The sequence below is a fragment of the Gigantopelta aegis genome, chromosome 8, assembly GCF_016097555.1.
Source record: "Gigantopelta aegis isolate Gae_Host chromosome 8, Gae_host_genome, whole genome shotgun sequence".
Classification (NCBI taxonomy): domain Eukaryota; kingdom Metazoa; phylum Mollusca; class Gastropoda; order Neomphalida; family Peltospiridae; genus Gigantopelta; species Gigantopelta aegis.
In genome coordinates this window covers 6,964,191-6,991,834 of record NC_054706.1, presented here as the reverse complement: position 1 = coordinate 6,991,834, position 27,644 = coordinate 6,964,191, and the positions used below count along the sequence as shown (strand labels likewise).

General features: G+C 36.6%; 1 protein-coding gene across 1 annotated transcript in view; it reads left to right on the top strand.

Annotated features, from left to right (window-relative positions):
• Nucleotides 1-3,326: 3,326 nt before the first annotated feature.
• Nucleotides 3,327-27,644, top strand: part of LOC121379957 — a 39,903-nt gene continuing 15,585 nt past the window's right edge. Inside the window, exons 1-5 of the mRNA XM_041508654.1 lie at nucleotides 3,327-3,377; nucleotides 4,598-4,633; nucleotides 11,908-12,465; nucleotides 16,538-16,858; nucleotides 22,230-22,359. Coding sequence (XP_041364588.1) covers nucleotides 4,612-4,633; nucleotides 11,908-12,465; nucleotides 16,538-16,858; nucleotides 22,230-22,359 — 1,031 coding nt within the window. The 5' untranslated portion in view covers nucleotides 3,327-3,377; nucleotides 4,598-4,611. The remainder of the gene's footprint in view (nucleotides 3,378-4,597; nucleotides 4,634-11,907; nucleotides 12,466-16,537; nucleotides 16,859-22,229; nucleotides 22,360-27,644) is intronic.

Genomic DNA, 27,644 nt, shown 5'->3' with positions numbered 1-27,644 from the left:
AACAACGGCGACAAGTTGCAGCAAATTAGCGATCTTCACACCCTTTCAGTCCCAACATCTCTACTTTGAATCAGTTAAGAAAGTATGACTTTGGAATGCATCTAATTGCCTCTGGGCAGGCTACGCTTGACATTCATAGATTCACTTACTATGACAATACGCCGCATGAAGTAGGAATTAAATAATTAAATGGGGTAATTGCCTGCACTCACCACGCATGTAAAGTGCCTATATGCCAGTCGAACTACAAACTGCAGGCCTAGCTCAAAATTTAATGTTAAATAATTTCCCACCTATCAAAGTACCCTACAGTTTTAAGATGAACATCAGGTTGAGGTGTGATGTTTCAGATACATGTCACTTTTTAAGATGCACATAAAAATCAATGTTTGGTACATTTTTTTAACATTGACAACAAGAATGGACACTTCAATTAAAAAAAAACCTGTAATGTTTACACATATTTCTATACTGAACAAAAAAAGAAACTTCCGATTTGTACATATAGTATTTGTTGTGTTAACGAATTCATTGTGTAATGAAATTATATAGGTAGTATTAGCCTTGAGCTGTATTATCAGGATTCATGAATTTTATCGATTATTTTTGCACTGTTAATCGTCGACAACGTGAAATTCAATTTGCACGTGCATGCATGGTTCGACATGTCCCGTGTAGTATTCGGTCAATTTGTTTTACTTGTCTTACTGACATTGTTGTCAAGTGAACGAAAACGCTTCAAAATTTGTAAAAAAAATTAACGTTTTTTACACTAGCATTTTTAGTATGCCAAGAATACCCAATAATTTACGCGAACGGGCAATTGGCATGCTTAATGCTGGCATGTCGACAGAAGACGTTGCAAGGCATGTTGGGAATTCTAGTCGAGCGATACGAAATCTTCACGTAAGATTTCGAACGACAGGAAGCACCAACGACTTGCCACGTCGTGGACGTCCGCATGTTACAACGCGTGGTCAAGACCGCTATATCATGAACACGCATTTGCGCAATCGATTCCAAACTGCTGCTAACACACCTGGGCTTCATAATAACCGAATCAGTGGGCAAACTGTTTGTAATCGTCTGCGGGAGAACGGTTCACATGCACGACGTCCTTACGTCGGATGCGTTTTAACGCAACGTCATCGTCTAAATCGTCTTAATTGGGCACGTGTACACACTCGTTGGATACGGTGACGCTGGAATACCGTTCTTTTTTCGGATGAATCCAGATTTTCTTTACAACATGGTGATGGCAGGGCGCGTCTACCGTAGGAGAAATGAACGCTATGCTGACTGTTGTGTTCTTGAACGAGATCGTTTCGGGTGTGGGGGTTCTGTCATGGTCTGGGCAGCCATTGCCCATGGTTATCGTTCACCACTAGTCGTCATTGATGGCAATTTAAATGCTCAACGTTACCGTGATGACATTTTCGCTCATCGCGTCATTCCTCTGTTCCATAACAACGCCAACATCTCGATTTTTCAGCATGATAATGCCACCTCTCATACAGCTAGAGACACTGTACATTTTCTTAGGACAAATAACATTGATTTCATTGATGACTGGCCCGCTAAAAGTCCTGATCTCAACCCCATCGAGCATGTCTGGGATAGTCTGGACAGACGATTGAGGCGTCGTCCCAACCCACCCGCTAACGTCAACGAACTTCGTCAAGCGCTCATTCAGGAATGGAACAATATTCCACAGGCAGAAATCAACACTTTAGTCAGTTCTATGCGCCTGCGATGCACTGCAGTGGTCAATTCAAGAGGTGGTCATACCCGTTATTAAGTGGGTGGGGTTTATTTTAACCCCTACCACACTTGGTCAAAATTTCTCCCAGTTTCTGTTAACCTATGGCCATTATTTTTGCACCAAATGATGCATCATGGAATACTTTTTAAACGCATATATAACAGTTATTCCCCCGGTTTGTTTTCATCAAGTTATGTTCAAGCAAAGTTAGCGGAAGTTTTTTTTTTTGTTCAGTATAGTATGTTTTGCAACAACAATTGCAATAATATTGATGTCATTGATAGCAGGCCTTCAGATTTCATGTATGTTCCGGTACCGTGTCTGTAAAATTATGCAACCAAAATTTTGTTTCCCATGATTATTATATCGAATATGACTATTCAATGAAAAAGTGTTTCCCCATGAAATTTGAAATTCTGTGGCCTGTGATAGTTTCTTTAAACATTGCACGTATAATGTAAAGAAAGATTTTTATATATTGTCTAAGCATGTTGACCAGTCTCAATTGCTAAATATTTGCCCATAATTTGGGCTGGTTTATTATTGGCATATACTGTAAACTGGATTAAAAGAGCTATGTTATTTTTCTCTCACAAATACACATCTTGGCGCAAGAAGTAAATTTCGCGAAAACCAAAACCTAGCCGTAAGCTCACCTGGAATATAATGCATGCATATAAATTGCACGAGTTTTGAATCGCCATGAATGACGCCATGTTAATACACATGTTTTTATTTCTTCTGATTTACAGTAGTTATTTTGGGCATAGCATTGATTGCCTTAGATTTGGTGCAATTTAAAGCCAAATACGTAACTATCCTTTGGTCCCTGAAAATGCTCTAATTGACAGGTTTTTTAATAATACCAACATCCTCTAGTAGCCATATTCTTACATACAAAGAATATACATGTAGCTGGCTGAAACCTGAGCTAGAAACATCTCTTTCAGTATAATAATTATGTTCTTGACAAACATTTCTTGAATGTTTTAAAACAATATTGTAATCCCTGAAATATATGTAAGCTATAAGGACTAAAGAGATTCTCATTCAACTACAAAATCAATTGGGCTTTTTTTCATCTTTCTTTATAATTCCTCGAAAGTGATCTTTTAAAACATCAGAGACAACCAATCACAACAAGTGTTTTATTCTGTTAACACTCGTATGGTTTCCTATTTCGCAATTAATTGATTTGATTTATTCTGGAATAGACTGATACGGTTTATACATGTTTGATACAGGGATCACGCAAGGGGGACACGGTGAAATAATCACCCTTTCATACTAAATTTCGCCTAACTTTTCATCCATGGCGAAGTTAAGTTCTAAGTCGCATTCTTTTAAAGATTTTTTTATCACAATGACTTTTTTCCCCCTTGGAAGTATCTGTACATTTTGCCTCCATTTTGTCCAAACATCACGTGACCACATTTTCTAAAAAGTATTATTATTTATAACATGTTTGGTTTTTTCCAGGATTGTGGTGACGTGTGTCCTCACTGAATTATTATCTTCTTCTAATTCCCAGTACTCTGATCGTTGTCGTCTTTTGCAGTTTCATCAACTGGCTTGGCCTTAAGTTCTTCCATCATAACTAGCAGCACCACATTCGGTAATTTGGTACCTATTTTAAAACAGCAAAAAACCTTCAAACACTTACAAAATGAATACTGAAAAAATACTGAAAAAATAACCAACATTTTCAACACAAATATTGACAAAACAAAACAAAAATAAAACCTGCTGACAAATACTGTGGACGTGAATATTGAAAAACACAACACTGTCAGCATGAATACTGAAAAAAGGAAAAAGACATTGTTAATATTGAAAAAAATCAAATAACTGTGAACCTAATGACTGAAAAAAATCAAAGCACTATGAACCTAATGACTGAAAAAATCAAAGAACTGTGAACCTAATGACTGAAAAAAATCAAAGCACTATGAACCTAATGACTGAAAAAAATCAAAGCACTGCATGTGAACCTAATGACTGAAAAAAAGCAAAGCATTATGAACCTAATGACTGAAAAAAATCAAAGCACTGCATGTGAACCTAATGACTGAAAAAACCCAAAGCTCTGCATGTGAACCTAATGACTGAAAAAAATAGATTGCTGTGAACCTAATTGCTAAACAAAAAAAACCCACTGAATCTAATTACTGAAAAAACCCCAAAGCACTGTGAACCTAACCGGCCTCTGTGGTGTTGAAATACTGTAATAATAAAAGACCGTGTTTAGATGAATACTAAACCCTCCCCCTCCAATACTTTAATCATATCTTTAAGATGTATCTAGCAGTATTTTACATATTTAGTGTTTTGTATTTACTGTTTTACAGTTCACAGTTCAAAATGACAACATATTTATATCTTTAGTGTTTGCTGTTTTACAGTTCACAGTTCAAAATTATAACATTTATATATTTAGTGTTGTATTTGCTGTTTACAGTTTACAGTTCAAAATGATCACATATTTTTATCTTTAGTATATTGTGTTTGCTGTTTTACAATTCACAGTTCAAAATTATAACATATTTATATCTTTAGTGTTGTATTTGCTGTTTACGGTTGACAGTTCAAAATAATAACATACATTGAATTTATATCTTTAGTGTTTTGTGTTTCCTCTTTTAAACTAACTGTTCAAAATGATCACATATTTATATCTTTAGTGTTTTGTGGTTGCTGTTTACAATTCGCAGTTCTAAATGATAACATATTTTATATCTTCTTTTTTCTGTGTATTTACTGTTTTACAGTTCATAACTAAAATGTCTTGTAATATAGTGCATATTATTTAGTTGTTTATTATTTTTTCTGTTTTAGTGTTTACTTTCACAATGTCTGCTGCTAAACCAACAGGTGAGACATTACAGGTATACAGTATAACAGGTGAGAGATTACAGGTATACAGTACAACAAACAGGTGAGAGATTACAGGTATACAGTACAACAGACAGGTGAGAGATTATAGGTATACAGTACAACAAATGGGTGAGAGATTACAGGTATTCAATACAACAAACAGGTGAGAGATTACAGGTATACATTACAACACACAGGTGAGAGACTACAGGTATTCAATACAACAAACAGGTGAGAGATTGCAGGTATTCAATACAACAAACAGGTGACAGATTACAGGTATACAGAACAACAAACAGGTGAGAGATTACAGGTATACATTACAACAAACGGGTGAGAGATAACAGGTATGCAGTACAACAAACAGGTGAGAGATTACAGGTATCAACATGGGCCAAATGACTACAGTACAACAAATGTGTGAGAGATAACAGGTATACAGTACAACAAACAGGTGATATATTACAGGTATACAGTACAACAAACAGGTGAGAGATTACAGGTATACAGTACATCAAACAGGTGAGAGATGACAGGTATGCAGTACAACACAGGTGAAAGATTACAGGTATACAGTACAACACAGGTGAGAGATTACAGGTAGTACTGTACTGTAGTACAACAAATGGATGAGCGATAACAGGTATACAGTACAACAAACAGGTGAGAGATTACAGGTATCAACATGGGCCAAATGACTACAGTAAAACAAACAGGTGAGAGATTACAGGTATACAGTACAGCACACCGGTGAGAGATTACAGGTATACAGTATAACAGACAGGTAAGAGATTACAGGTATACAGTACAACAAACGGGTGAGAGATTACAGGTATACAGTACAACAAATGGGTGGTAGATTACAGGTATACTGTAGAACAAACGGGTGAGAGATTACAAGTATACAGTAGAACAAACGGGTGGTAGATTACAGGTATACAGTATTACAAACAGGTGAGAGATTACAGGTATACAGTAGAACAAACAGGTGAGAGATTGCAGGTATTCAATACAACAAATAGGTGAGAGATTACAGGTATACAGAACAACAAACAGGTGAGAGATAACAGGTATGCAGTATAACAAACAGGTGAGAGATTACAGGTATCAACATGAGCCAAATGACTACAGTACAACAAATGTGAGAGATCACAGGTATACAGTACAACAAGCAGGTGAGAGATTACAGGTATACAGTACAACAAACAGATGAGAGATTACAGGTATACAGTAGAACAAACAGGTGAGAGATTACAGGTATGTAGTACAAGAAATGGGTGAGAGATTACAGGTATACAGTACAACAAACAGGTGAGAGATTACAGGTATATAGTACAACTGGTGAGAGATTACATGTAAACAGTACAAGAAACAGGTGAAAGATTACAGGTATACAGTACAACAAACACGAAAGATTATTGGTATACAGTACAACAGACAGGTGAGAAATTACAGGTATATAGTACAACAGACAGGTGAGAGATTACAGGTATACAGTACAACAAATAGGTGAGAGATTACAGGTATATAGTAGAACAAATGGGTGGTAGATTACAGGTATACTGTAGAACAAACGGGTGAGAGATTACAGGTATACAGTAGAACAAACGGGTGGTAGATTACAGGTATACAGTACAACAAATGGGTGAGAGACTACAGGTATTCAATACAACAAACAGGTGAGAGATTACAGGTATGTAGTACAAGAAACGGGTGAGAGATTACAGGTATACAGTACAACAAACAGGTGAGAGATTACAGGTATATAGTACAACTGGTGAGGGATTACATGTAAACAGTACAACAAACAGGTGAAAGATTACAGGCATACAGTACAACAAACACGTGAAAGATTATTGGTATACAGTACAACAGACAGGTGAGAAACTACAGGTATATAGTACAACAGACAAGTGAGAGATTACAGGTATACAGTACAACAACCAGGGGAGAGATTACAGGTATCAACATGGGTTAAATGACTACAGTACATAAATGTGTGAGAGATTACAGGTATACAGTATGACAAACAGGTGATAGTAAAAAAACAGTAAAGTTTGTTTTATTTAACAACGCCACTAGAGCACATTGATTTTTTTATCTTATCATCGGCTATTGGACGTCAAACATATGGTCATTCCGACACTGGTTTTTAGAGGAAACCCGCTGTGACCACATAGGCTACTCTTTTACGACAGGCAGCAAGGGATCTTTTATTTGCACTTTCCACAGGCAGGATAGCACAAACCATGGCCTTTGTTGAACCAGCTATGGATCACTGGTCGGTGCAAGTTGTTTACACCTACCTATTGAGCCTTGCAGAGCACTGATTCAGGGTTTGAAGTCGGTATCTGGATTAAAAATCCCATACCTCGACTGGGATCCGAAGTCAGTACTTACCAGCCTGTAGACCGATGGCCTAACCACGACGCCACCAAGGCCAGTCACTAAACAGGTGATAGATTACAGGTGTGCAGTACAACAAACAGGTGAGAGATTACAGGTATACAGTGCAACAAACAGGTGAGAGATCACAGCTATGCAGTATAACAAACAGGTGAGAGATTACGGGTATACAGTACAATAAACGGATGAAATATTACAGGTATACAGTACAACAGACAGGTGAGAGATTACAGGTATACTGTACAACAAACACATGAGATATTACAGGTATATAGTACAACAAACAGGTGAGTGATTACAGGTATGTAGTACAAGAAACGGGTGAGAGATTACAGGTATACAGTACAACAAACAGGTGAGAGATTACAGGTATATAGTACAACTGGTGAGAGATTACATGTACACAGTACAAGAAACAGGTGAAAGATTACAGGTATACAGTACAACAAACATGTGAGAGATTACAGGTACACAGTACAACAAACGTGTGAGAGATTACAGATATACAGTACAACAAACAGGTGAGAGATTACAGGTATTCACTACAACAAACAGGTGAGAGATTACAGGTATACAGTACAACAAACAGGTGAGAGATTACAGGTATCAACATGGGTTAAATGACTACAGTACATAAAGTTGTGAGAGATTACAGGTATACAGTATGACAAACAGGTGATAGTAAAAAAACAGTAAAGTTTGTTTTATTTAACAACGCCACTAGAGCATATACATTTTTTTATCTTATCATCGGCTATTGGATGTCAAACATATGGTCATTCCGACACTGGTTTTTAGAGGAAACCCGCTGTGACCACATAGTCTACTCTTTTATGACAGGCAGCAAGGGATCTTTTATTTGCACTTCCCACAGGCAGGATAGCACAAACCATGGCCTTTGTTGAACCAGCTATGGATCACTGGTCGGTGCCAGTTGTTTACACCTACCTCACTCAGGGTTTGGAGTCGGTATCTGGATTAAAAATCCCATACCTCGACTGAGATCCGAAGTCAGTACTTACCAGCCTGTAGACCGATGGCCTAACCACGACGCCACCAAGGCCAGTCACTAAACAGGTGATAGATTACAGGTATACAGTACAACAAACAGGTGAGAGATTACAGGTATACAGTACAACAAACAGGTGAGAGATCACAGCTATGCAGTATAACAAACAGGTGAGAGATTACGGGTATACAGTACAATAAACGGATGAAATATTACAGGTATACAGTACAACAGACAGGTAAGAGATTACAGGTATACAGTACAACAAACAGGTGAGATATTACAGGTATATAGTACAACAAACAGGTGAGTGATTACAGGTATATAGTACAAGAAACTGGTGAGAGGTTACAGGTATACAATACAACAAACAGGTGAAAGATTACATTGTATCAATATGGGCCAAATGATTACATAACAACAAACAGGTGAGAGTTTACTGGTATCCAGTCTGCTTACAGAGATTCAAGTTGTCTAGATTTATTGAGAATTCCAGATTTTTAATTATCTGGACAGTCTTTCTGGGGTTTTTTTTGTCTTTGTCCAAAACATCCAATATATAATTTCAGGTGATGCCTTGCATACATTCTCTATAGGAATTGTCATTTTAGACTGTTGTCCTTGGAAAGTGATATTTCCGAGTTGTAAACCTGTAATTACAACTTGTTTGCGTTCGGTTGTACTTGTAAGAAAGTAAGTTCCTGTCCCCTGAAAATAGTCGAAGTAATGTATCTCACTTACAAATTTAGATATTTTAAAATAATAATAAAACATGGTGGGTTTTTTTGGGGGGGGGGGGGGGGTAAAATCTGTTTAAAATAATTCTGCTACAATTTTATAATATTTTACAATTTTATTGACTCTAATGTTTGAAATGTTTATAAATTATGAATTACGTCATTTTCTGAATTGAAATGGAGCGAAAACTTATTAAAATAGTCTCCCACCACATTTTCACCGATTGATTGTCGGTGATTGAACATTTTAGTAAGTGTGTGCTTTATTTTTTTAATCATCAAAACAGAGTTCAGAGAAACATTTCGTAGCCATTTTCATTCTAAATTCAGAAGGTGAAGGTCACTCGGTTAGCTTTTTTTCTTCCGAGTTTACAAGTCAGAAATACAAGCTCCAGAGTGGTTCGGACACTATTTTCAAGTCAGAAGTTGTCGAAACGGTAATTACGAGCACTCTTGAACACAGCAATCTCTGTACCAGATGACCAGTATTGAAATTTCTTTTCTTCATAACCCACTTTCTTCTTTGCTATAGCCGGTGGTATTTCTGTATCAAACTTAGTTTGTCTGCAGCCAAACAAAGTGTCTTACAGACTGAACAACAAAACCATAGCTCAGCACAAGGCAGTCACAAGAGTATTTTGTGTATGCTATTTGTAGCTTAGATCTAGTTTGTTAGACACTGAAATTTTTTTAGTTTAGCTAATTTTCAGAAATATAGAGTATTTTCTTGAAATTTGTTTAAAATGTGGTTAATTTGAGGAATATTTTATTAGCCAAAGACTAAATTTTGTAGCCATTTTGTATAAAAATTAGCAATTGGCTAATTTGGCAATGTACAGGGTGAGCTCTGTGTCTACAGCAAAACAAACAGGTGTGTGATTACAGGTATTTGGTTGTTTTACAGCAATGTATGATGTTTCTGTGGCAATCTTAGATTGTCTAAAAAACAAAACAAAAAAAGCCCCAACAGAATTATTAAGAGATTAAAGACATCTGTTTAATTTCCTGTATGGTAAACATCAGTATTTCTTGTTCAAATTTGGTTTGTCTACAAAAAAAGCAAACAGGTGAGTGATTACAGGTGTGTGGTCAACATACAACACTGAATGTTATTTGTCTGGCAGACTAGTGAAATATTTTTCATTTCAACACCTCTGATTTGCACTCGTGAATTAATGCCCTATGTCAAGTCTGCATCACTTTGCTGTTACAAGATAAACAGTATTATCATGTAGGACTAAATCAGTTTAAATAGTTTGCATTGATTACATAATTTGATTTCCAAATACAGGTACAGTAAAACCTCTCAAAACTGGACCCTCTGTAAACTGGAATGTTTCAGTCCCTTTTTAAAAAATTCCGTCCATAACAGAGTTATGGCCCTTGAATAAATTTTCATGAAAGTCAAACTTAATTCTTATGTTAAAGCTAAATACAAAATTTCAGTTCAATATTTTGAGGTATTGTGAAAACAAAGTCTGGAAAACTATATGTGGGATGGACGGACAGACAGACAGGATGGAGTCGAAGTCAATAGTCCCCTCCGGTTGGACTGGCGGGGACTAATACATATCATTTCTGAACCAAATACCCGTTACAACCAGACTTATTACTTGGTCCTGTTTAGAGTGGTTTCACTGTATATAAATAGTGTTTGGAGTGATAGCTTCTTATAAATTCAAATTTACAATTGAAGACCTTGTATTTTAAGGCAGACACCATCGCCCGTGTAAAGTTCCAACAGGCAGGCTACAAACTGCCCGTTTCACCCAAAATACATGTAATGTTGAACAATTGCCTGCATACAGAAATAGCCACCCTATGCCTGTTGACCAATTCCAACTGTTTGAATCACAAAATGGAAATTGAAGTATTAGTGTTCTGTTTAATTCTTAACCTACCTTAACTTCCATAAAAGGTCCCCTGGTCTTCTTCAAAATGTACTGCTTGGAACTCGCTGAAGGAAGATTTATACAGCAGAGCACCAGGGTTGAAAATTAGCAGTTGCCCGTGGCAACCTTTATTGTTTAAGGGCGACTAAACAATTTATAAAGGTAGTCCGTTGGGCGACCATCGATTTTAGGGTCTGGCAAGTATGGTATCAGGGTTTTTTTTCTAAGTGAACATTGTACAAGTATAATTTCACCATTCAGAAAAAGGCATATAAAATAAAATGGGGAATGTCAATGAATAGCATTATAATACAGACAACTGAATGAACATGTGGGGAGGCCCACCCAAAATGAGTTATTATCAGTTACTTAAAACAGCATGCCTAGCCTGTAAAAAGCTGATTTCAGCGGACTGTTTTATGCCCCTTGCATATTTTAAACCACAAGGCCTGCAATGCACATACAGTCAACGGTCGTTAATGATACTGAATGGATGAATCCAACAATTTCAAGATAAACATAATAGTTGTTGATAACAAAGTAACACAAATATTAACTTAGTTTTCTTTAATTTATTTAAACTGTTCAGTTCAAATCCCATTAGTTTTTGAGTCTATTAACTGGTGTAGGAATTTGCCAAAAAGGGGGGGGGGGGGGGGGGGCACACTTTTATACTATTATAAAGCAAAATATCTGAAAAGTGGGGAGGCACTGGCCCCTCCACACACACACACACGTCCTATGCCAGTGATTAAATTTACCAATGTCTTGTGAATATTTTAAACCCATTTTGAAAGTCTGCTGAATTAACTGTAAAGTAAAAAAAAATATATTAAAGTATTCATGTTTCTTTTGTTTAAATAAATAAATATTTATAATATATGTATATTTGACCAATCCAACAGTTTATTAAGTAATATATGCAGGAACATGTAAATTCAAATTAATTTATTATTCAGTTCAAATCCCATTAGTTTTTCAGTCTATTAAACTTACCAATGTCTTGTGAATATTTTAAACCCACCTTGAAAGTCTACCGAATTAATTGTAACATGACAAAATATATATTAAAATATTAACGTTTCTTTTGTTTAAATAAATAAATAGATATATTTGACCATTCCAACATCTTATTAAGTAATATATGCAGGAACATGTAAATTCAAATTCAAATGGATTTAAATATTTTGTTTTACAGAAATACATAAAATAATTTATTTTTTTCAGATAAAAGATTTCGACGCATGTTGTCAGAGATAGCAAGGGAACTTGGCGAAGATGATGTAAATGAATTAAGCTTCCTCTTTCGAGATGTTTTGAAGAAGAAACATGAAACTAAGAATGTGATGGATCTCTTTAACATCTTGATTGATGGAAAAATCATACATGTTGATGATGTGTGTTCAATTGTAAAAGCACTGGATTTGATGCAAAAGAACCTTTTGTTAGAGAAGATAGAATTCTTGTATAAAGAACACACTATGCCTGTACCAATGATACGCTCACATATTCGTGAGTTTACTGTTCTACTTTACAACACCGGCTGTAATCTTACAGAAGATGATATCACACGCGTGATGTTTGAACAGGAAATCAAAGGAGACAAGCAGGAACAAGTTAAAAAAAATAGGTGGAAGCTGTTCTCCATTTTACTCGCAGAGAATATATTATCGGAAGGAGATGACAGCAGCATTGAAAATGTTTTTGGACCACGCACCACAGAGAGTCCTCCGACTGAAGGTGCAAGCTTTAAACCACTTACAGATCATCTGGATTCTGGCTCTGGTCAGTATTATGGTGCTACTCCCCCTCGTAGTCTTGCTGATAAAGAGGCTATCGACATTAATAATCTGATAGAGAGTGTGGGACCTGCAATACAAATCCCGCAGGTGAAGACTGCTGGTAAGTTTTTACAGTAAACCATTCTAACTGAAGACAGCAGGTAAATCTATAAACAATTCTAACTGAAGACGGCTAGTAAATCTATAAGCAATTCTAACTGAAGACGGCTGGTAAATCGACAAACCACTGTAACTGAAGACCGCTGGTAATTCTATAAATTATTGTGAGTGAAGACGGCTGGTAAATCTACAAACCATTATAACTGAAGACAGCAGGTATATCTATAAACCATTTTAACCGAAGACAGCAGGTAAATCTATAAACCATTTAAGTGAAGACAGCTGGTAATCTACAAACCATTATAACTGAAGACAGCTGGTAAATCTTTATAAACCATTGTAACTGAAGACCACTGATAAACAGATGGTAAATCTTTATAAACCATATAACTGAAGACAGCTGGTAAGTCTTTATAAACTATTGTAACTGAAGACAGCTGATAAATCTACAAACCATTAAAACTGAAGACAGCTGGTAAATCTTTATAAACCATTCTAACTGAAGACAGCTGGTAAATCTTTATAAACCATTGTAAGTGAAGACAGCTGGTAAATCTTTATAAACCATTGTAACTGAAGACAGCTGGTAAATCTATAAATCATTCTAACTGAAGAGCTGGTAAATCTATAAACCATTGCAAGTGAAGGCAGCTGGTAAATCCTTATAAACCACTTTAAGTTAATACAGCTGTTAAATCTTTATGAACCATTGTAAGTGAAGACAGCTGGTAAATCTTTATAAACCACTGTAACTGAATACATCTGATAAATCTTTATAAACCACTGTAACTGAATACAGCTGGTAAATCTTTATAAATCACTGTAAGTGAATACAGCTGGTAAATTTTTATAAATCACAGTAAATTAATACAGCTGGTAAATCTTTATAAACCACTGTAACTGAATACAGCTGGTAAGTCTTTATGAACCATTGTAACTGACGACAGCTGGGGCGACCTGACTTTTATAACTGGTCAACCATTATCGTTGATGTTGTAAGCCTGGTGGGCTACCAGATATTTGGTTTTTGACATTAATTTAACAAAATAAATATAAATAAGTAACAAAACCTTTTTTTTGTTTGTACAAATCTGCAAATAGAAACGTCATACATACAGTTAAAATCGAATTTGTAAGAAAATACTATATACGTAGTGTGTATGGAAATGCAACATTGCCGATAACCTTAGTACAAGGATGAGGTTTACTGAGATTATTAGAGTTGTAACAATACAGCGATACAGTATCGTAACACGATACGAGGGCCACGATACGATACATCGATTCAGGACAGCTGTATTGCGATGTGAGGGCCACGATATGATACATCGATTCAGAACAGCTGTATCGCAATATTAGGGTCACGATATGATACATCGATTCAGGACAGCTGTATTGTGATACAATATGATACAATAATAATAATTCTTGGTAAAAATGTTGAAGCAGAAATTTATGGAATTAAGGAACATGCACAGTAGAGTAACTATTTATCTCAGTACATGTATGTGAGTGTGGTCTACACCACTTCCATTACAACTATTTATCTCAATACATCTAGTCATGTGAGTGTGGCCTACACCACTTCCGTTATAACTATTTATCTCAATACATCTAGTCATGTGAGTGTGGCCTATATCACTTCCATTACAACTATTTATCTCAATACATCTAGTCATGTGAGTGTGGTCTTCACCACTTCCATTACAACTATTTATCTCAATACATCTAGTCATGTGAGTGTGGCCTACACCACTTCCATTACAACTATTTATCTCAATACATCTAGTCATGTGAGTGTGGCCTACACCACTTCCATTACAACTATTTATCTCAATACATGTATGTGAGTGTGGCCTACACCACTTCCATTACAACTATTTATCTCAATACATCTTGTCATGTGAGTGTGGCCTACACCACTTCCGTTATAACTATTTATCTCAATACATGCATGTATGTGAGTGTGGCCTACACCACTTCCATTACAACTATTTATCTCAATACATCTAGTCATGTGAATGTGACCTACACCACTTACGTTATAACTATTTATCTCAATACATGTATGTGAGTGTGGCCTACACCACTTCCATTACAACTATTTATCTCAATACATCTAGTCATGTGAGTGTGGCCTACACCACTTCCATTACAACTATTTATCTCAGTACATGTATGTGAGTGTGGCCTACACCACTTCCATTACAACTATTTATCTCAGTACATGTATGTGAGTGTGGCCTACACCACTTCCATTACAACTATTTATCTCAGTACATGTATGTGAGTGTGGCCTACATCACTTCCATTATAACTATTTATCTCAATACATCTTGTCATGTGAGTGTGGCCTACACCACTTCCATTACAACTATTTATCTCAATACATGTATGTGAGTGTGGCCTACAGCACTTCCATTACAACTATTTATCTCTATATATGTGAGTGTGGCCTACACCACTTCCATTATAACTATTTATCTCAATATATGTGAGTGTGGCCTACACCACTTCCATTACAACTGTTTATCTCAATACACAGTGTGCGATTTTAAGGCGAGTCCGGGAGCCCAGGGTTCGCAAAAATCATGTTGGACTCTCTGGCTTGCCTCGAATACGGGCCCGCATGGCTCTTAAATATAATTTATACAAATGAAATTGAATTTTCTAAATGACACATGCAACATATTTTAAAACCCATGAAAACGAATCGCAATGTTTTCCGTGATTTCATGGTGCTATTTTCGCTTTCCATGCGTGGAAATTTAGTAGTCTCGATAACCCATTCGTTGCTTTCTGGTCAGTAAGAATCGTAAACGTAATTCGGAATAACTCGGCCAATTTCGTTACAGAGATTTTTTTTTAACCGACATGCTCCGAGAGGACATTAATTTTTCAAAAGTTTTGCTTTTACAGTTTTAAATTTTTGATCGTGTTAATTAATTAAAACATAATTTGACAGTTGTTATTATTTTAAATTTAGACTTAATATCTGTGCAAGATTAGAGTTCTTTATTATAACTCGTGAACAGTGTTGGGACTCGCTTTCGCTTGTCAGATACCAAAACTGATCACTCATTTCATAAAAATGGTATGACAGGCAAGCTTGTTCAGTGTTCTATAAGATGATAAGATTGAATTTGCGCAAGTAGCACTTGCTTCGCCAGCCAGTCGATCTAATTTTCTGCAGTATGGTTAGTACATATCCGTTGAGGCCTTTCGTATGACACGGTTCCTTCCATTCTTGCCCGTGGGGGGGGGGGGGGGGGGGAGGGGCTAGGCTATGTGAGTGTGGCCTACACCACTTACGTTACAACTATTTATCTCATTACATCTAGTCATGTGTCAGTGTGGACATTACAACTATTCTAAACATTGCAGTCTCTGCCATAATTGAAATGTAGCGAGGTGAAGATCACTCATCTGAAATTAGACCATATACACCTGAACATTGAATCCTCTCCACCGGCCATTCGATATGACATACAGTATGACACATGTAGGTTAAAGGGAAACAGCCAGAATAGAAAATTGCTAATGTTTATGTAAAATTACCAGAATATTCACTGATTTAGTATTTGGCTAAGAAAAGTTTGTTTTCTCACTGTTGTGGACGGGTGGCAACATTCATATTTTTTTCCATGAGAATGGCACAAACAGCAAACAATCACCTGTGTCTTTTAAAAAAATGTTTTGTTTAACGACACTGCTAGAGCACATTAATGAAATAATCATATTGGCTATTGGATATCAAACATTTGGAAATTCTGGTACATACATATAGTCTTTACAGGAAACCTGCTACATATTTTCATGAGTAGCAAAGGATATTTTATAGATTGGACAGTAAGTGATATTTATTTTCCATTTTATATAGGTGGTGGTCTGTTTTAGTCTTTTTTTTTAAATGTTTGATTCATTGTGTTAATAGTTTGTGTTACATTGTGCATTAGCAGGAACATTACAGCCAGACAATCTCCCATCAATTGCATCCAGCAGTATTCCAGTTGATGAACAACTAAGTAGCCCATTTAGCAAGATGGATGTGAAGGAGAATGTAGAAAACCCTGCAAGTGACCAGCACACGAGTACCCACCCTGCTGGTCATCCATCTGGAGATAGTCAGGCCATTGACCAGCATGCGAGTACCCACCCTGCTGGTCATCCATCTGGAGATAGTCAGGCCAGTGACCAGCACGCGAGTACCCACCCTGCTGGTCATCCATCTGGAGATGGTCAGGCCATTGGAGAACCCCTGTGTGAGGGCGGAGCCGGTAAGATATATGAAGGTTTGAATGCCATCTTGTTACCAAGTCACGCAGGATTTAAAATGTCTGTGTTGTTTTTAATGCATGTGTGTCAGTAATATACATACATCTTATAACACTGTTCTGAACTTTATGTATGCAGTGAACACTGTACTCCACTCAGTGGTGAAACTTAAAGGGACAGACCCTAGTTTTTAAACACTAAGGCATATTTTTCACTATTAGAGCCGTTTGTGATCACTGAAATCAAACATTACTTAGATTGTATTGCTTAGATTGTACATTTCCGTAGAACCGAAGTGTTTCTAGTCATCTAATACCACAAGATGCATTTATCAAAATTTTAAAAACGCATGTGCGTCTGAGAAGTAGCGGTTATTGATTTGAATTCTAGTCTATTTTTAAGGATATTTCCCATTTTAACATCACAGTTTTTATGAACTTATAAATATTCACTATATCATACAATAAAATTATTTCCAAGTTGGCATGTGACAAGTAGGGATTATTGATTCGAGTTCTAGTCTATTTTTAAGAATATTTCCTGGTTTTAACGTCACAGACTCTTCTTTCACTGTATTGTAAACTTTATCCAAGTGAGTTACAGGTTTGTAGATTAACTAAACTTAGTGTCCATTTTACATCACTGACTCTTCTTTCACTGTATTGTAAACTTTATTCAAATGAGTTGCAGGTTTGTAGATTAACTAAACTTAGTGTCCATTTTACATCACAGACTCTTCTTTCACTGTATAGTAAAGTTTATCCAAGTGAGTTACAGGTTTGTAGATTAACTAAACTTAGTGTCCATTTTACATCACAGACTCTTCTTTCACTGTATTGTAAACTTTATCCAAATGAGTTGCAGGTTTGTAGATTAACTAAACTTAGTGTCCATTTTACATCACAGACTCTTCTTTCACTGTATTGTAAACTTTATCCAAGTGAGTTGCAGGTTTGTAGATTAACTAAACTTAGTGTCCATTTTACATCACACTCTTCTTTCACTGTATTGTAAACTTTATCCAAGTGAGTTACAGGTTTGTAGATTAACTAAACTTAGTGTCCATTTTACATCACAGACTTTTCTTTCACTGTATTGTAAACTTTATCCAAATGAGTTGCAGGTTTGTAGATTAACTAAACTTAGTGTCCATTTTTTACTGGTTAAAACTAAGGTCTGTGACTTTAACATCAAACTTTTTATTACATAATGAAAATATATCTGTGTTCTTGTTGGTCAAAAACCAGTCACATGACCTTCCGTAAATAGAGGATAATAAACGAGTTACCAGTTATTATCAAATTTATGTCCCGTGTGAAATAGTTTTCAGTTGTCTCGAGCTTTAGTGAGTGACCAATGAAAATTATTTCACGAGGGACATAAATTTGATAATAACTGGTGCCGAGTTTGTTATTCTATTTATTACCTGAGCTATTTTTTTTCTCTAAAAGCCTTTATTTTCAACACACATACATGCTCGTACATGTATAGAAACGATATAAACCTCTTTACGCACTGTTCTGAGTATTACTATAACTTTGTCATTTAATAACGTTCATTGAAAATTTTCAAAGACAAAACTTCTCTTTATTCTGGTACAAAATCTATAACAAATTACATTAAAATGACATTTTGTTATAAATTAACACCAAAAACAGACAGCCGTAAACGCAAACTCTTTAAACTACATGACGTCATTGTGTGTGTTTTCCAAATCATGATGACGTCATATTTAGTACCGACAAGGCCATTGGTTTGTAAGCGTCAAATCATCCAATAGTATTGTTCGTTAGACCAATGCATGATAATTTTATGATTTTTATTTTCCCCGTTATGAGTGCCTGCTGGGGTAATAAATAGTGATATTGCCCTGAGACAGTCCCACCGGTCCATCAAAAGTGATATTGTCCTGACCAACGAAAATAAAGATAGACACAATTCTATCTAATTAATAAGTAGGTAACGTAATGCAATGTCAACTGCTAATTCTAATGTAAACAAGCACAAACTTGTGACAAAACGCTTTGCTGTCTTCAACAAAAAGATAACATCTTTAGTCATACTGAGTTTAATTCCACAAATACGACAAAAACAAGGTCAGTAATCGTCGAATTGTTTATCGAGTATCTCGCAGATTTAGAAATGTACATGATACATCAAAATGCAGTTGTAATCGGCACTCAGGATTTTATGTTGCAAATAAAAAAAATGCATTTGGAGGTAATCGGTAACTGTTCAGTATAAATGAATGTTCAGTTTTATCACATTTTGTGTTTTATTTTGCTATTAATATGATTTTCCTGGTTATAATGTCTTGAATTTGATTTTTGTCTTGGTAATGTGTCAACCGTTTATTTCTGCATTCCTCTGCGTGTCATACGACGTCATAGGATTATGTGACATCACTAAATCCCATCAGTTTTCACGCATTGCGGGAAATTATAAGCATTTGTGTATTTCGATTCTGATAAACAAAGCAGGAATGTACGAGTCTTATGGATGACATTATGTAATAAAACAATTATTGATCACATTTCGGGCATTATCATGTTTTATGGACATAATAAATTCCATGTACGGTAACACTTACACATATGCAATAATTTATTTATTTATCCACAAACTGATTTTGAAAATGGATGTTAAACATGTGACTACTGTGGGTGAGATATCCTGCCCAACGTTACACAAACCCACACAGTGTATACCGCATACAATACAGTCACTCATTCATATTTCCCCTCCTTTTGCACACGGCACTGACCTGAGATAATACCAGAAGAACACTGATCGAGACTGATCTTGATAATACCTTGAAATGTGGAGTTGAAAAAGTGTTTTTTTGGCAAGAGTGTTCCCTTAACAGCAATGGCAGAACGTTGTGGTCATTTGCAGGAATTGATAGCTGGTTTGATAATAGATTTGACTGTTTACCAACAATTAAAATCATGAAATATTGGGATATGAATCGTACATGTAGTTTGTTTCCAAAAACAAATTCAGTTAAAAAAACCAGTTACTGGGAATTATGGTCATAAATAGTAGTCATCTGGCCACAAATACCCATAAGTAAACACCTAATTTTAATCAACATTAACTGATCTAAAATATTATGAAAATTAGGCTTAGTGGAGCAAAAATGAGTTTTATAGAATGATTTACAGTAATAAAGCATGACAGGGGTGGCAGGTATTCCCCAATACCCTGTGATGTTTAAAAAATACCGCCAGTACGTAATTTTGTGTTTAGACTGTGGTAATTAATGGCTTGTCTACCTACCAAATATACTCCTGCCAATCAAGAATGACAGATGGAGACCATTGAAAGTATAGACCAATTCACTATGAAAACACTCCGTTTATCATTTCAATATGTACAAGGGTGATTTAAGAAGTAGTGACCATTGGTGAATAACAAAACATTTGTTTAACTTCTGTTAATTTTTGTTTTACATTCCTTCCATATAACGTCCCTTGTGATCGATGACTGACTCCCATCGTTTGGGTAACACACTAACACCCGTTGCTAGGCAACCTTTGTTAATGTCCTTGATCACTGCGTTCAGAGCTGCTTGTAGGGTTTCCAAGTCACTATACCTCGTGCCATAGAGGCGTTCTTTGATTTTTGCAAACAGGTCGTAATCGGGTGGACTCGTGTCTGGGGAATATGGTGAATGCGGTAACGTTTCTCAGTTCTGTTCTTTCAGAAATGACGTCACAAGTGTGGCCTTGTGGCACGCAATGTTATGAAGAATCTTGGGTCTGGCTGTCATTAAATTTGGTCGCTTTCTCACAAGTGTGCATTTCAAATGTTCACCAAGAAATGTTTTGTAATATGCTGCATTAACTGTTTACCTTTTGGAACACGATGGGACAATAATACACCTTCCGTGTCATAAGCAATGATCATTAACATACGCAGATGACCCTGTTTTCTCCGGAATTTCGTTGGTCTAGGTGTATGGAGTATGCCATTCCATAGATTGCCACTTTAATTCTGGTTCATAGGATTGGATCCATGTTTCATCAATTGCTACTATGAAGTTATCGCCCTGAATTTCATACCTGCGAAGTTTTCTGGCATTAGTGACCCTGTTCTCACGTTGTACCTGTGTTAGGTTGTGGGGTACCCACCTTGCCATTAGTTTGCGCATTCGTAAATGATGTGTTAGAATTGTATGCACTGAACCAACACTTACGTCCAAATCATGAGCTATGTCCTTGCATGTCGTCTGCGATCTGTGTCTACAAGTTCCTTCTCTCTATCAACATAATAATCATCTGTTGCAGAAGTTGGATGACCAGATTTTTGTTCATCTTTTATTGATTCTCTTCCAGCCTTGAATAACGCAGTCCATCTGTTAATTGGTCTAAATGGTAGCATACTTTCACCACATACCTCATGCAGGGCTTTGAATTTTTGTTCTTCTCTTGAAATTCCACCACAGCACCCGACATGGTCTTGTGCAGTGTGACATCATATAACGTTACTGAATCCATGTCTCCCATCAGTCAGTATGTACACCTTGATGTGTCCTAAACACGGGTCGTGTCTCCCATCAGTCGGTATGTACACCTTGATCTGTCCTAAACACGGGTCGTGTCTCCCATCAGTTGGTATGTACACCTTGATTTGTCTCCCATCAGTCAGTATGTACACATTGATCTGTCTCCCATCAGTCGGTATGTACACCTTGATCTGTCCTAAACACGGGTCGTGTCTCCCATCAGTCGGTATGTACACCTTGATCTGTCCTAAACACGGGTCGTGTATCCCATCAGTCGGTATGTACACCTTGATCTGTCCTAAACATGGGTCGTGTCTCCCATCAGTCGGTATGTACACCTTGATCTGTCATAAACACGGGTCTTGTCTCCCATCAGTCGGTATGTACACCTTGATCTGCCCTAAACACGGGTCATGTCTCCCATCAGTCGGTATGTACACCTTGATCTGCCCTAAACACGGGTCATGTCTCCCATCAGTCGGTATGTACACCTTGATCTGTCCTAAACATGGGTCATGTCTCCCATCAGTGTACCACGACTGGTATATAAAAGGCCATGATATGTGCATTTGTCTGTATTACAAAAATAAATAACTAATTAAGAAAAGTAACATAATTATTTTTAAGTTCCATGGTAAAATAAATGCTGCAGAAATTTGAAAACACTGTAGAAATGAACATAGCATTGCTGATTGCTGTGGATAATTACACGGGTTGTATATTACAGTCTACAAGTAGCTAATAATATAATGGTATTCTATGATGAAGAATAAATAAAAGGGGTATTTTCTCAAATTAAGCTTATTTTCAAAAACATTCCGACTCCGTCAGTAACTCGTCTCAAATATTTATCCTTTTTTTCACAGACTTGAATGCAAATACCTATGTTCTTCTGGTGGCTGCCACTGGGAAGACAGAAAAACAGACGAATATCTTTGATAATGACTTAGAAGAAATGAAGAAACTTTTTATGAATAAGAAATACATTGGTGTAAGGTACGTACTTCTATGTTTATTATCTCAATGTCTTGTCGTATTCCTGTATAACGGCAACTTGGCCTCAGATTTAAAGGACCTAGTACCAAGACTCTTGGGCCCACATCTGCAGCTGTTGCTTAATAACATTCCCTCACTGAAAACAAACACTTTTATGTTTATTATCTCAATGTCTTGTCGTATTCTTGTATAATGGCAACTTGGCCTCAGATTTAAGGGTTCTAGTACCAAGACTCTTGGGCCCACATCTGCAGCTGTTGCTTAAAGGCGCTCAATCAAAGATAGTTGACCTAATTAATGACCCAACAAAGTATTATCTGAAAATATATATATATTTGATTTGTACCTAAAAGTGCTTTATTGGACCATCTACATAACCACTATATCTCACTTATTATTGATATTTTATAAAAATAATTGAATTATGTCGACGGTTCATAATTGAGAGAAAAATAACGGCTATTTGGAGAGCAGAGGTGTGACATATTATTTTTGAGTCACGTGACTGGCATTCTGAATAAAACTAAAGTTTGTTTTATTTAACGACGCCACTAGAGCACATTGATTTTTTATCTTATCATCGGCTATTGGACGTCAAACATATGGTCATTCTGACACTGTTTTTAAAGGAAACCCGCTGTCGCCATATAGGCTATTCTTTTACGACGGGCAGAAAGGGATCTTTTATTTGCGCTTCCCACAGGCAGGATTGTACAAACCATGGCCTTTGTTGAACCAGTTATGGATTACTGGTCGATGCAAGTGGTTTACACCTACCCATTGAGCCTTGCGGAGCACTCGCTCAGGGTTTGGAGTCGGTATTTGGATTAAAAATCCCATACCTCAACTGGGATCCGAACCCAGTACCTACCAGCCTGTAGACCGATGGCTTAAACACAACACAACCGAGGCTGGTCCCCCCCCCCCCCCCCCCCCCCCCCCCAAATAAACGCAGTGTCAAAACTAGGGATTGAACTTGAGAATTTATCACCCACAGCAATTAAAAAGACAAATTGCCATCGGTGAAAGGGCCACCGGCGGCAATTTTGAGTATGCCAAAAGCTATTTTTTTTAAACTGACTTTTGCAGCAATTAAACCTGACTGAAAGGTTATTTTTATGTATGTACATAAACTTCAATGAACAAGAATTTATTATAAATGGAATCATGGACTACTGGCATAAGCTAACATTTAATGGGAATTGGTGTTTCTGAGACAAGTTGCCCAAGTTTTCGGTGAATATGACATGATAATTGTTCTATAGATGACATTAAATTGTATACAGTGTTCTTGCTGGGTGAAACTTAAAGGAGTTGGTACGATGTGTGCACTGTTAGTTAAAACAGAGTGTTGGTCTGACATTCACGGGTATTCGTTTTGCTAAACCGATCAAAGTTTTAATATTATCATTTTAATAAAGATTTTAAGATATCTGAAAAATAATAAAGACATTTTGTTTAAGCGATCCCCTTCTGTGGGATAACATTTTTCTGTTCTTTTTTTTCCATCTTCATCGAGTGAATCAATCGCATTGATCTTGCCAGCTGATAAAAAGTTTTGTTTTTGTAAAGGTGATGTATATATTATTTGGCACCCAAGGTAAATGATTTTAATAATGAATACTACCACTTCCGTTTTTATAAGCGGTGATATCGCACCCACCCCCCAAAAAAATTAACGTTTCTAATATTGTATAAGGAATTGCTGAATAAACAAATGACAGTAAGTCAAAATCATCAGTTATATAATCAGCAATTGAGGTTAAAATATCAGATCACGTGACAAATTTGGCACCAAATAAGTAGTTTTTTCGATCAATGTTTTCATTGTGTTACCGAAGGTTCTTTATATATCACAGAAGACTTCAGCTGGGGTTTAAGGTCTTTATTCAGGGACGTGAAGATCCCGATGTACATGTAAAACATACATCAACACAAATAACGACCCGACTGTGGGTCAGGTCATTTGAATAATGATGCTGGTTGTGCTACATCATTAATAACCTGTGTTGTTAATGATGGTGCTGTGCAGAACTTGATCAAATAGAAAACTTGCAATGCAGAAAACCACCTCTGTCTTGCTTGAACGTTTAAAAGTCTCTGACTCCAGAGAACACCAGGTAACAAAAGAAACAATAGATGGGCTTACTATTGAACGACTACCTGGCCTGAACACTGAGTTGAGGGTGAACACAACCCAAGCTGACAATTCCAAAGACACAGGAAAACAATAGAAACAAAATAAGAGACAGCTTTGCACTGTTAGAGTTAGAAAGAATAAAATATATGTAAACTGTTTTAAAATTGTAGTGTATGTGATATGCATTTTAAAACATCTGGTTACAATTGCTAAAATAAAATATAACTGTTAATGTGTGTATCAAACATACAAATGGGCTGTTAAAAATAGTGTTAAGGTAACTACCATAAGCCACTGAAGTTTTTCATCAGTTGTGCTTTCGTACACAACACGGCTTGTTTCCTTTTGTAATGAATTTCGCACTCAAGTAGGAAACGAAATCATGCCACTTTTAATTTTACCCGGGTCCAGCTACCCCTTTCAGTTGTAGACTTCAATGTAATTAACACTAAATAAGCGGCCTTGACATACCACGTCTAAATACTAGTATCAGACAGACTACATAACAATAGAACAGATTATATATTTATTCAGGGGGGTCAACACAGAAAACAGTTCTCAACATTTCGCAATACAAAGACAAAGACAGAAATTTTAATAGTTATTTACAAATAAATCTAAGTTCCCTTTTAATTAACACCTTCCCATCACAACAACATTCACCCATACTAAATGAGATTGAGATGTCCGCTAGCTCTTCTCAAAACATGGAAAAACAACTCCCTATTATAGTCTAACGGCACCCTTTTCGTTAGCTCCGTTTTGCTAATTCGGAAAGCGTTTCTTCAACAAGTCATACCCCGAATCCTACTTCCTATTATAGTCTAACGGCACCCTTTTCGTTAGCTCCGTTTTGCTAATTTGGAAAGCAGATTCCTTGACACGCTGCCCTAGACGGATAAACTCCCAACCCACTAAAAATGTGCTAGCATCATTGTTGGGAAAGGAATTTCCTTTAGCCAAATACAACCATTTAGTTAATTAATCTCTTCCCCACCCATAATAATATTAAATACGTTCTAATGATTTGGAAGCAAGCACAAATTCAATAAAAAAAACCATCATACAAAACAAAACACGACTTACTTGTTTGAAACCCAAAAACCAAGTAAAGGATAATGCCTCGGCCCGATCTGCACAGACTTTCATAACCCTTAAACCCGATTGGTCAGATAATAACGAAGCCCGTAACCTACCGACAACCCCCGAGTAATTTTCCACCACAATATAAATTAGACTGGTCTCATACCATACTTTATAACATGCACAACGTAACGTTCCTGGCATTCCCTTATTAGTACAGTTAATATTAGAGATTAATATAATTAATAAGAAGAATAATAAGAAGAAGAACCAAATAAAATAATAACCAAGGAAATATGAAATGATAGATCGACAGAAAACCAGGAACGCTACACTTTGATGTCCAGTATGCAGACTGCTCAGTGTTTTTCGGTGTGAAAATGTGTGCATTTTGAAATAGAGGTGCGGAAGGAAGGAAATGTTTTATTTAACGACGGACTCAACATATTTTATTTACTTTTATATGGTGTCGGATGCCAAAAAATAAAGCGGGGCGCAGAAAAACAAATGGGGCTGCCAAACGTGAAAAGGGACAGCAGAAGACGAAAGCGAGGAGGCAAAATGCAGTGAGAACATAAATATAGTTTAACGCCCATTAACTCCAACGAGGACCCAAACGTCCATTTTAAATACTGGCAGATAATGTTCATACACGTTTATACATTTTGCCGTCGGTGAGGAGCTTTACCGACGGCAGTCATTTTTATCCGGCGGCACGAAAGTGCCATCGGTGATGCCCCCAACCGACAGCAGTTTATATGGCACTGGATTGCCGTCGTTGCCGCCGTTAAGTTCGAGCCCTGCGAAATTATTTACCAAGAGCACTTGACCGTCCTCTGCGACGTAGGGTAAATAGAAAAAAACAAAACAATGAAAACAAGTTATTAAAAATTAATAAAAACATGTACTGAATGATAAGCTTATACATTAATTTTTTTAGTAACAGAAGCATGTTAAATATCGACAATCCCAACTAGTTAGGCCTTTGCATCTATAGCCTCTATTAGAAACATATACTTATCTGCCCTTGATTTGCATGTGCGCTAAGCAGCCCAAACATGCACTAAATTACTTCCGGCACTTTCACGCTCAGTCGCTTGCAACAAAGGCTCTTTGTTACTACTGAAACGTGAAGTAGTCATCGACTTGTTCTTTTATTTTTTTACGTCAATAAAATTTCCAATTTCTATTATTGTTTGTCAGATTGTGTGCAATCTCCTTTTACAGAAAATAAAATGTACAATATTTTTTGTGCTCAACAGAAATACTTGCGACCATGTCTTGGGGAGACCAAGAAAAAGGGACTCATTGATCAAGGATTGACTGGTTAAAACAGCATCTTAATAAAGTTTTGATATTTGCAATTAATAAGCATGTTTGTGTATATATCAATGTGTACGAACGGAAGTGTACATTAACTTGATTAAATGACTAGTTGCAATTTTCTGTACCCCTAGCTGCATTATTAACTACAACCTATATTTCATAGTACATATATATATATATATACTCTGTCAAAAAAGAAATGCATAGGCGAAATATTCCTGGAATTATCTCTTTAATACAAATGACATAATTTCGTTATTTATTATCGTATCATAGTCAAATTTGACATGAGTATGTGACAATGTTCTTGCTATGGACTGACAGCAATGGAGGCATTTTCATCATCAAACAGCGTCGCACGAGGGCACTGAAATCGGTACCAGCAGCAGCAATCACTGCACGACATCTCCTTGGCATAGACTGAATGGACCAGTTTCGCTCGTGCTAAGTAACACCAGGTTATCATATAACGTTAGGTTAACCCGGGCTACGTAACACGCCGAAAACCTTAGCCTGTAGCCGTGGACTGGCGGCTTTTCACATGCTTGGGTTATAGACGTGTTACGAAAACCACAGGTTTTGCATGGGTTATCTGAAGAATCCATTGTTACATGTGTCGTATATGGCCTGGTATTGTCCTGCTGAAAGAGTTCTCTCTGTCGATCCAAAATGGGAAGCATGTGACGGCGAAGAATTTTATCCCGGTAGTGTACAGCTGCCAGGTTGCCTTGTACGA